Raw genomic sequence first — 12415 nt, forward strand, 5'->3', positions numbered from 1 at the left:
TAGCATGCTACTTGCTTTTGCTATTTGGTTTGAGTCGAAACGACTTCAGTGTCGATCTTTTTTTTTTTCTTCAAATTTTCAAATTTGTCAAATTACACCTGATGACGTCATAGACTGAGAAGCTGAAAAGACGAACTAGAGAGGTTAAACCTAGAATACGAATCTTAGACACATTGTTGAGATGTTCTTATTACGGAAGTCTAGAATAATGTAACCGAAATAGTTGCTACTGAAACCAAGTAGCAAAAGCAAGTAGCATGCTAGTCGAATGTGCCGATACCTTTACTTTATATATTTCATGTCGTCAGGTGATTTTATTCAGGTCATAAGTGGATTTCCACCTCCCCTTTCCCTCCCCCTCCCATTCCCCCTCCCCCTCCACCACCCCCCTCCCCCCTAAGCCTATAAGGGGGGAGGTGGAGGGGGGACCCCCTACCAAAGGGCCTCACATTAGATGAATAAAATCGCCCGCTGTCACCATAGGTGTGTGGGGGGAAGGTGGCGTAGCCAGAGGGGGTGGGGGTAAGGGTGCACAGGGAGGGGGGAAGCCCCCCTCCAAACTTTTCAATTTTTTGCATAAAAAAGAAAACATTGTATAGAGTTAAAATAGGAGTTATTGGGGGGGGATATCGGTGGGGGATATTTGGGGACATTGGGGGGTTAAATAGGCACCCCATTGACCACAAGGCCACAGGGTCCAAATGCCTCGGAGTCTGATCCCCTCCCCCTCTCCCCCTCTCCTCTCTCTCTCCCCTCGGGGGGAAGGGGGGGACACAACAGGGAGCCAATTGGCCCATGAAGGGTTAAGAGGGGGGTACGCCCCCCTGGGGTCATCAAAAGAGCATTTATTGGGGGGAAATGGGGGTCAGAGTGGATGGTGGGGGGAGAGGCGGGGAGGGGGAGTAGAATAGGGGCGATAGAGGGAGGGGGGAAGAGGGGGGCGAAAGGGGGTCGGAGGGAGTGGTAGGGGAGGAGATGGGGGGAGTAGAATTGAGACAGTGGAGGAAGATGTGAAGAGAGAGAAGAGAGAAAAAGAGAGAGGAGGAAGAGAGGGACCAGGAGAAAGAGAGGAAGGAGAGAAAAGAGAAAGAGAAAAAAACGTGAGAAAGAAATGTGAGATAAATAGAGAGGCGGTTTGAAAGGAGAAGAGAGGAAGAGAAGGGGAGAAAGAGAGGGAAAGAGAGAGAGAGAGAGAGAGAGAGAGAGAGAATGGGAAAATGAGAGAAAAGGAAAGAGAGATTATTAAGAGAGAGGAAAGGAAAGAGAAATTATTAAGAGAGAGGAATAAAAAGGGAGGACAGGAGAGTAAATGGAAAGAGAGAGAGTGAGAGAAAGAGAAAGTGAGACAAAGAGAGAGAGAGAGAGAGAGTAATAGAGACAAAGAGAGAGAGAGAGAGAGAGAGAGAGAGAGAGGAGGAAAGAGTAGAAAAACAAGAAAGCCTTTCATTTCGATTGAGAGGGAAAGTTTAGGGGGGGAAGGGGAGGGGGAGAAGAGAGAATGGGAAGAGAATGAGAGAAGAGAGGAGGGGAAGAGAGAGAATAAGTGAAGAGAGGAGGGGAAGAGAATAAGAGAAGAGAGTAGGGAGGGGAAGAGAATAAGGGAAGAGAGGAGGGGAAGAGAGTGGAGAGGGTAAGAAAAGAGAGGAGGGGAAGAGAATAAGAGAAGAGAGGAGGGGAAGAGAGTAAAAGAAGAGAGGAGGGGAAGAGAACAAGAGAAGAGAGTGGGGAGGATAAGAGAAGAGAGTGGGGAAGAGAATAAGAGAGGAGATGAGGGGAAGAGAGTAAGAGAAGAGAGGAGGGGAAGAGAACAAGAGAAGAGAGTGGGGAGGGTAAGAGAAGAGAGTGGGGAGATGAAGAGAAGAGAGGAGGGGAAGAGAACAAGAGAAGAGAGTGGGGAGATGAAGAGAAGAGAGGAGGGGAAGAGAATAAGAAAAGAGAGTGGATAGGGTAAGAGAAGAGAGTAGGTGAAGAGAACAAGAGAAGAGAGGAGAGGGAAAGGAATAAGCGAAAAGAGTGGGGGGTAAGAGAAGAGAGCAAGAGAAGAGAGTGGGGAGAGAAAGAGAAGAGAGGAGGGGAAGAGAGTAAGAAAAGAGAGGAAGTGAAGAGAGGAGGGGAAGAGAGTAAGAGAAGAGAGCGGGGAAGGAAAGAGAAACTATCGCCCTTTAACAGAGAGTGAAAGTTTTTGGGGGGAGAGGAGGAGGGGGGAGGAGGAAAGTCTGAGGACAGGTTGGGAGTTGAGGATGAGTTGGTGGAGTGTTTGAGGACGAACTCACCTCTTCCTTGAGAACCTGAAGGACGACCTCAGGAGGAGGAGAAGAAGAGGAGGAGGAAGGTGAGAGGGGAAGAGTGGAAGAAGGAAGACGAGGAGGAGGAGGAGGAGAAAATTATCAGATGGAAGACAAAATAAAGGAAGAAGAAAAGGCGAGGAGGAAGAAAAAGAAGAGGAGGAGGAGGAAGAAGGGGAAAGGAGGAGAAGGAGAAAGAAAAAGAAGAGGAAGAGGAGGAGGAAGAAGGGAAAAGGAGGAGAAAGAAGAATATAAAAGGAGGAGTAGGAGGACGAAGATAAAGAGGAATGAGAAGAGGAGGAGGAGAAGGTGGAGGAGGAAGAGGAAGTAGGAGAAAGAAGATAAAAAGAAGAGGAGTAGGAGGACAAAGAGAAAGAGGAGGAGAGAGAAGAAGAGGAGGAGGAGGAAAAGGAGGAAGAAGAAGGAGGAGGAGGAGGAAAAGGAGGAAGAAGAAAGAGGAGGAAGAGGAAACTGACCACACTCGCCCTCCGAAGTGTCCTATCAGAGTGAGGAAGACCTATCTAGCTATCTACTATCTACCTACCTATCTGTCTGTTCGTCTGTCTACCAGATTAGGTTAGGTTAATTAACAGCAACAAAGGGATTTTTTTCTTTTCTTTTGGGGAATTTTTCCCTTGGAGATATTTTCCTTAGGGAATATTTCCCTAGAATCTAGCCACTGGTGGTGTCCACTCGTCCGGGCAATCCTAGCACTCAGGGTAAAGGTAGCTGTCTCTGTCGCTGCTAGGCGCCTCCTGATGTGAACGTCTTGACCTGTGAACATGCGTTGTGACCTGTGCGCAGGACCTGTGTGGCCTGTGCGCAGGACCTGTGTGACCTGCGCACAGGACCTGTGTGACCTGCGCGCAGGACCTGTGTGACCTGCGCGTAGGACCTGTGTGACCTGCGCGCAGGACCTGCGTGACCTGCGCGCAGGACCTGTGTGACCTGCGCGCAGGACCTGTGTGACCTGCGCGCAGGACCTGTGTGACCTGCGCGCAGGACCTGTGTGACCTGAGCGCATGATCTGTGTGACCTGAGCGCATGAACTGTGTGACCTGAGCGCATGAACTGTGTGACCTGCGCACATGACCTGTGTGACCTGTGCGCAGGTCCTGTGTGACCTGTGTGCAGGCAATGCAGATTGCTTCTTTGGAGCTGTCAGACTTATCAAAGTAATTTCTGATAAAGTTATCAGACCGTGTTTGCTACAACCCTTCCCTCCTTCCCCCCTTCCCTCCTTCCCCCTTCCCCCATTTCCTCCTTCCTCCTTCATCATACCGCCAATAACAACAACAGTGATACCGCCACCATAAACATAGTCACTGTCGTCGTCGTCGTCATCGTCATCAATATAATTGGTATCATCATTGTCATCATCATCATCATCATTGTCATTGTTATCATCATTATCGTCATCATCATCATTATTGGTTTCATCATCATCATCATTGTCATCATCATTATCATCATCATTATTATCATCTTCGTCATCATTATCATCATCATTGTCATCATCATTCTCATCATCATCATTATCATCATCATCATTATTGTCTTCATCATCATCATCATTGTCATCATCATTATCATCATCATCATTATTGTCATCATCATCATTATCATCTTCGTCATCATCATTATCATCATTGTCATCATCATTCTCATCATCATCATTATCATCATCGTCATAATTGTCTTCATCATCATCATCATCATTGTCATCATCGTCATCTTCATTATCTTCATCATTGTCATCATCATTCTCATTCTCATCATCATCATTATCATCATCGTCATCATCATCAATATCATCATCATCATCATTATCATTATCATCATCATGAGCATCACAAATAACATCACAATCACCTCCTCCTCCTCCTCTTCATCTTCCTTCTCCTTCGTATCCTATTCCTCCTCTTCTTGTTCCTCCTACTCTTCTTCTGCTTCTTCTTATCCTTCTACTACTTCATTTCCTCTTCTTTCTCCTCCTTCTCCTTCTCCTCTTCTTATTTCTCCTCCTCCTTCTCCTCTTCCTTCTCCTCTTCCATCTCCACCTCCACTAATTCCTCCCATTCTTCATATGCTTCTTCATTTCTTCTCTTCCTCCACATACTCCTATTCCTCCTACTCTTCTTCCTGTACTTCTTTCCGCTTCCTTCACTTTTTCCACCTCCTTCTCCTCTATCCCCTCTCTACCTCCTTCACTTCTCCCACCTCATCCTTCTCCTCCTCACCATCACCCCCTCCTTATCCACTTTCTTCACTTCTACCTCCTCCTCCTCCACTTCCTTCACTTCCTCCTCCTCCTCTTCCTTCTCACTATTTCCTCCTCCTTCTTCACTTCCTTCAATTCTTCTACCTCCTTCACGTCCTCTTTCTCCTCCGCCACCTCCTTCAAATCTTCCTCCTCCTCCTCCACCCCCTTCACTTCTTCCTGTTCCTCATCCACCTCCTTCTCCTCCTCCTCCTCCTCACCATCACATCCTCCTTCTCCTCCACTTCCTTCACTTCTTCTACCTCCTCCTCCTTCACTTCCTTCACTTCTTCCTCCACCTCCTCCTCCACTTCCCTCACTTCTTCCACCTCCTTAAATTCTTCCTCCTACTCCACCTTCTCCTCCACCTCCTCCACCTCCATCTTTCGGAAGTTGACTCCCATGACCCGTGACCTTTTGGTCTCAAGAAGAGAGAGAGAGAGAGAGAGAGAGAGAGAGAGAGAGAGGAAGAGAGAAACTATCGTAGGCTCATGCCTGCAGGCCATAAGAGGACGTTACCAGACTGTCGTATAAAATCAGATAACTGTCGTTGTTGACTCTGTTCTGTCTGTTTCTCTGTCTGTGTGCCTGTGTGCACTTGCCTGTCGGTCTGTCTGTGTCTCTGAAAAGACAGGTCAGAGTATGGGAGTCTTGTGTGTTTGTGTTTTTGTCTGTGTGTGTGTGTGTGTGTGTGTGTGTGTGTGTGTGTGTGTACCTCAGTTATTCTGATATGTCATATCTGTATTCATTCCGTTTAATTTATTATGTCTGCCGCCAGACGATTTTATTCTTGTTGTCGGCAAGTGGATTTGAATATATATATATACATATATACATATATATATATATATATATATATATATATATATGTGTGTGTGTGTGTGTGTGTTTATAATATAAACATACTCTTTTAACTATATGTATTTATCTATTGATCTTCTAAGTTGCGAAAAAATGCAAAGCCAAGAGTCACAGAAAGACAAAAAAAAAAAAAAAACACGAAAAGTACACACAACCCACTGATGTATATAACATGTGGTTAATTATTTATTTATTGTTATATATTTATTCATTTGTTTACTTATTTATTTATCAATGTAATATTTATTCGTTTATCTATATATTTATTAATTTATTTATTATAATTCTTTATTAATTAATTGATTAATATATCTATTTATTTTACAACCAGGACTTAGTAAATTTGTCTCGATGTTGATAAGGACCAATATTTGAATTTGACTTGGAATATTATATATATATATATATATATATATATATATGTGTGTGTGTGTGTGTATACATATATATATATATATATATATATATATATATATATATATGTATATATACAGTACATAATATACATATATGTCTATTTATCCATTTAGTAACGTATTTATTCATTGATTTATTTATCTATTTATTCATCTATTTTTGGAGCTGCCTTCTGTTCATTTTTGGGAGTTGGTATTTCTGCCGCTTTTCATATTATTAAAAAAAGGGTTTTGATTCTTTTCTTTGTGGAGCGACCCTCTTTTTTTGAGGGGGGGGGAGGAAGAATTGAAGGAAATTTTAGGTCTGTTTTGACTTTGTCGAAATATGTAGATTAAAAGGTAATGATAATAATGATAAATATATGTCTTAATGTTTAAGCCACGATCTCGCTGTAAATGTATATATATACATATATATGTATATATGTATATATTTATATATATACATATGTACATACATATATATATATATGTAATAATAATAATAATAATAATTATTATTATTATTATTATTATTATTATTATTATTATTATTATTATTATTATTATTATTATGATTATTATTATTATTTTTTTTTTTTTTTCTCGCCATTCACACCCTTTTCTTTCCTTGCAGATGAGAGCACCGGAGGCAGCATCGAAGAGATGGGAGGCGGAGGGAGTCCTGAGAGAGGCTCCGGAAGCTCCCTAGTGGGAGGCATGAGCGTGGGAGGCAGCCACACGTTGGGACACGTCCCCATGTCCAAGAACGTCTCCCCAATGCCTCCCGAAGGAGGAGGAACCCTGGGACCAAAATCCTCCCGAGGGTCCATCGCCTCCCTAGCGTCTTCGGAGACTTCGCAAGCGGACGACGATGTTGAGAGACTTGTGCTTCTTCATGAGAACAAGAGAAGTGGTCTCACCCCCCTTGGAGTAAGTAGAGGAGTCTTCAGACTCCAACCGTCCCCCTCCTCCTCCTCCTCCTCCTCCTCCTCTAAACCTCAACCTCCTCCTCCTACTCCTTCTTCTTCGCTCTTAAGAAGGTCATCTTGAGGTTCTGCAGAACCCAGCCGCTTCTTCGCCTTTTCGAAAATAAATATATATATATAAATATAAATAAATATATAATAATGAAATGGAAATATAATGTGCAGGAGGAGGAGGAGGAGGAAGATGTCCGTCCCCCCCCCCTACCACCATCCCAACCACCACCACCACCACCAACATCACCATCACCATTCCTCCGCCATTTTCTTCATCGCGGTCAAAAAGAAAAAAGAAATACTTTACGCTCTTGTATCCATGATTTTTTTTTTCTCGTTCCGGTTTATTTATCATTTATTATTTTATTTTTATTGACACTTTTTTTTTGAGTCACGTGATGCTTTGAATGGAGTTGGGATAAGACGAGAGAGGGGGAAAGAATTAAATATTATTTTGAAAAATAAATAAATAAATGAATAAATATATGAATAAATTAACTGGGAATTTGGGCTCCGAGATATGTTTCGAAAAAAAAAATCTTTAAAAAATATATAACGAAAAAAAAATCGGGGTCCACACCCCTCCCCTCTCCCTCAGTAAACCCCCCTTCCCCCATGCTGGGTGTCGGCAGGTGATTTTAATCCCAAGATGAGGAGCCATGAAAATAAAATGGCGTTGTTTGAATACTTTATAAACTCCTTCGGGCTGGTATGCATCATCGTTCCCAGTCCCTCCAAAATGGCTTCTAAGTTGAGTTTTTTTTTTTTTTTTTTTATAAAAAAAAAATTGTGGTGGGGAAATCGTTCTATATACTGTATGTAAACATTCACCCCTTCATCTGTATAACCACATTGTGATTATTTACTAGTAAATATATAAACTGACTAATGGATATGTACTCTCATTTTGGTAAGTTTTTGTGTATAATTCATGATTTTTTTTTTTACAAAACATTTGTGAATGATTGTACTACACTCACTCTCCATCGTTTTCTGTCTTAACTCAAAATTGTTATCTTGTTAGAAATACAGAAGATGTATTTGTAGGGCATTCTAAAAAATGCGTGCATTTAGGATGAAATTTTGTATTTCTCTCAAATTTTACTTACACACACACACACACACACACACACACACACACACACACACACACGGCTCACCTTAGCCACGTAACACCTCTGGGTTGTAATATTAACACCTTAACACCTTCAAGAACACCTCTGAAACTAAGGGTCTGCGCTTGAGTTAAGTAACAACATCTCTCTAATGAATTTTCTGTAGAAATTGGTGTGTGCATGTTTTATCTCTCCCCTCCCCCTCCCCCTCCCCGCACGATCCCCCCTCCCCCTCTCTCCCCCCCGCACGCTCACCCCCTCACCCTCCCCCCTCCCCGTTCGCTCACCCCCAAAACATAACCTATAGAACCAAATAATCTCCTCCCAAAACGGGGGAAGGGCACACCACCTCCTCCTCAGTCTCCAGCCCCCCCTCCTCAGCCTCCAGCCCCCTTCCTCAGCCTCCAGCCCCTTTCCAGCCACCTCCGTCTGTCTCTGGTCTAACCACCCCCTCCCCTCCCCCCACTCCCTCCCACCTCCTCAATGTGGATGGCCTCCAGGCACGTCGAGTCCAACTTTCCAAAAAAAAAATCCTTCCAGCCTCCTTCCAGCCCCCTGCCACCCAAAGCTTCCAGCCCCCTGCCACCCACAGCCCCCTTCTTCCTTCCAGCCCCCCTTCCAGCCTCCTTCCAGCCCCTTGCCACCCACAGCCCCCTTCCAGCCTCCTTCCAGCCCTCTGTCACCCACAACCCACTTCTAGCCCCCTTCCAGCCCCCCTGCCACACAGAGAACCCTTCCCTCTTCCAGCCCCTGTCACCCGCAGCCCCCTTTCCAGCCTTGTTCCAGCCCCCCTACTACCCAGAGCCTCCCTCCTCCTTCCAGCCCCCTGCCACCAACAGCCCCCTTCCAGCCCCATGCCTCCAACAGCCCCCTTCCAGCCCTCCTCCAGCCTCCTTCTAGCTCCTGTCATCCACAGCCCCCCTTCCAGCCTCTTTCCAGTCCCCTACTACCCAGAGCCTCCTTCCCCCTTCCAGCCCCCTTCCGGCCCCCGTCACGAGCAGCCCCCTTCCAGCCCCATGTCACCAACAGCACCTTCCAGCCTCCCGTCAACACCTGCCCCTTTCCAGGCACAGCCCCCTTCCAGGCACAGACCCCTTCCAGACTAGTTTCCTTCCAGACCCGTTTTCTTTCATCCTCCTTCAAACACGGTCCTCAACAGTTGATCACTGTATCTCAATCTCCAACTCCTCCGACACTTCCTCCAGCACCATTTCGCCCTCCAGCAGCTTCACCTCCAATCTCCAACAGTCACGTTTCCTCCTTGAACAGCTTCAGATCTTTCTCCAACAATTCTGAGTCCTACCTCCAGCATCTCCAACACATTCTGTTTCTTCCTCATTTTTGCCCCCCCCCTCGTGTCTCACCTCCTTCTCCAACAATTCTTCTCCAACATGAGACTCATCACTACCACCAGCATTTCCTCTACCTCCAGCACTTCCTCTACCTCCAGCACTTCCTCTACCTCCAGCACTTCCTCTACCTCCAGCACTTCTTCCGCCAGCACGGATAACTGTTGTCATGGCTTTCTCCAGCAAATGTTGTCAGGCCTTGACAACACCTTCCTTCCTCCTTCCCTCCCTCCCTCCCTCCCTCCCTCCACCACTCCATCTTATGCCCCTTCCCCTTAACCTCACACTCCCTCCATCTTTCCCTCCCTCCCTCCCTCAATCCTCCTTTTTCCTTTCTTCTCTTCCTCCCCCCTCCTACCTGCCTTACTTCTTCTTACCCTCACTCCTTCCCTCCCTCCTTCCCTCCCTTCCTCCCTTCATCCCTCCCTCCCTACCTCCCTTCACCTCTTCCTCCTTACCTCCCTCCCTCCCTTCCTCCCTGTTTCCCTCCCCTCTCTCCCTTCCTTCCTCTCTCCCTCCCTTCCTTCCTCTCTTCCTCCCTTCCTCAATTCCTCTCTTCCTCTCTCCCTCCCTTCCTCCCTCCTTCCCCACCTCCATTCCTCCCTACATCCCTCCCTCCCTCCATCTCCCCCTCCCTCCCTACCTCTCTCCCTCCCTACCTCCCTCCATTCCTCCCTGTTTCCCTCCCTCTCTCCCTCCCTCCCCCCCTCCCTCTATCACGGATGTGTAATGTCAAAGCCTTGATCCAGCAACAACTTCACCAACAACTTCCCCCCCACCGCTCACACACCCTCCTCCCCTCCCCTTCCTCTTCCTCCACTCCTCCCTCCTCCCCTCCCTCCTTCCCTCCATCTTCCTCCTTCTCCTCCTCCTTAGCTGTACCAAGAGATGGACAAGCAATGGCCCTCCAACGCGTTTAACTTAACCATTACCAACAGAACCTCAACTAGATCCATAACTAGCACTAGTACGAGCCCGCCCCCTCTACCACAACCACCACTACTACCTCTCCCTCACCCTCCTCCTCCTCCCCTCCTCCTCCTCCTCCTCCTCCTCCTCCTCCTCCTCCTCCTCTTCCTCCCAACCACAACCACCACCCCCGCTATCACCAAAATCCTATGTTTACTATCATTGCCTTTGAACCGCGCGGCCAGACAGACAGATAGTCTGTCTGTCTGTCTGTCTCTGTCTGTCTGACAACTCAGTCATACATCTATGGCGACTAATTTATTGCTTCGATTACCAGTGAATTAATTTTTATATACTATAAATAATATTTAGTTATATAAAGACTGTAATCATGATCTATATACATACATAAATATACATACATATATCTAAATATACATGGATATGTATATACATATACATATATAGATATTCATATATATATATATATATATATATATATATATGTATATGTATATATATACGTATTGCTGTCCGTCAAGGTGTGGAATGAGGGTGTAATTTGATATATCTTAGTCTAAGTCAAAAGTCTGTCTAGTGTTTAGTAATTAGTGTCTAAGTCCCGCCTATGCTTACAATAAACTCCCAAAACCATCCTGTGGTTTAGATTTGACAAAACCTAAAAAACAAATAAAATAAAAATAAAGAAAAACTAAAATACAAATAATCAAGAAAAGGGGAAGAAGAAATGTGACGTCACAAAGTATGACGTCACAGGTATGGATTTGACGTCACGTCGTTCAGGTCGGATCCGAGGTCATTTAAGGTGACCTCTGTGAGGTCAGTAACGGTGTCACCAGTGAATGTGTGTTTGTGTGTATATATATATATATATATATATATATATATATATATATATATATATATATATGTATGTATGTATATATACATATACGTATGACACACTTTTGTGTCAGACAGTTTTGGTAACTACATGTGAACCATGCCAATAGTCTGTGACATACACATGACACAGCAAGATCAGAAATCCAACATGACACCGGCGACTGATCACCGTGTCATACGATTCAGTGAAGTGCCACAGTGTTATGCTCCGTCTGACACAGGACAATTGTACTCAGGTCCTTTATGCCCTGTTCACACTAGCGGTTTGAACCGCCGCGGTACCGCATAGTCAAGTAAAAACTCCGCGGTTGAGTGTGAACGCCTCCATTGACTTACATTGTAATCGGACCGCCGCGGTTGTCTAGAGCACTGAACGATCATCGTTGAACGATAATCGTTCCATATAAGCGTGTTACGAAGAGACTGGTTTGTAACACATGTAACACCTGCCCAGAAGCATAGCACAGGTGTGACGTAATAACACCAGGCACGAGGAGCGAGATCAAGATCGAGAAACACCCTTCATGACGTCATAGAAACGCTACTCGGCGTTCTGTGACGTCACTCTTACCGAGGAGACGGTGACGTCATCAAAACGTCATACAACTTGAGGACACTGATGACATTGGGCGACCTTAGGGTACTGGGGAGGACTATGGCACTCTGTCTGTCTATCTGTCTTTCTGTCTTAACATGTATGCGAACCTTCTGTCATATACATGGGTCTGTATATTCTCCCTGTCAATCTCTCCTGTCACTTCTGTCTCTGTCTTCCTTCTTTATCCCGTCCTTTTCTTCCTGTCTGTCTGTCTCCTATCTGTCCATGCCTTCCCAGTGCTTTGTGTTTACTTTTCCTAAATCCCTACTAGACCTACCAGGTATTCTATATGTTTGTGTATTTTCTTCTCCTCCTCCCCCAACATTTCTGCCACTATCCCCCCCATCCTGCCCCCCCCCCCTCTTCTCCCCGTCCTCGTCTTCGTCCTCGTCTTCGTCCTCGTCTTCGTCCTCGTCCAGTGGAAGGGTGGTATGTACTGTATTACCACGTGATGCCACACGCGTCAACAAGGCAATATCACAACATCGCAGAGGAGGTGGCAACAATGTATTTGAGTGTTTTTGGTGTTAGTGTAGCCCCAGGTTCGATTCCCAAATGCCTTTGATCCCTCCCACTTGCCCTAGCTGTCCCGAAAGATTGGGGCAAACGTGAAAGCTTCGGCCGCAGCAAAGTTCCTTCTGGAGTCATATCACGCCACGAATTATTGCCATATCTGTCATCTCTTATATTTTTTCATTATTATTATTATTATAATTGTCATTATTATTATTATTATTATCATTATTATCATTAT

At 45.2% G+C, this 12415-nt stretch overlaps 1 protein-coding gene across 1 annotated transcript in view; it reads left to right on the forward strand.

Moving 5' to 3' along the window:
* The window catches only part of LOC143039623 (uncharacterized), a 485892-nt gene that overhangs the window by 426797 nt on the left and 46680 nt on the right, over positions 1 to 12415 (forward strand). Inside the window, exon 8 of the mRNA XM_076209893.1 lies at positions 6439 to 6734. Coding sequence (XP_076066008.1) covers positions 6439 to 6734 — 296 coding nt within the window. The remainder of the gene's footprint in view (positions 1 to 6438; positions 6735 to 12415) is intronic.

This window comes from Oratosquilla oratoria, chromosome 26 (assembly GCF_046742065.1).
Source record: "Oratosquilla oratoria isolate Oo_2021 chromosome 26, ASM4674206v1, whole genome shotgun sequence".
Taxonomy (NCBI): Eukaryota; Metazoa; Arthropoda; class Malacostraca; order Stomatopoda; family Squillidae; genus Oratosquilla; species Oratosquilla oratoria.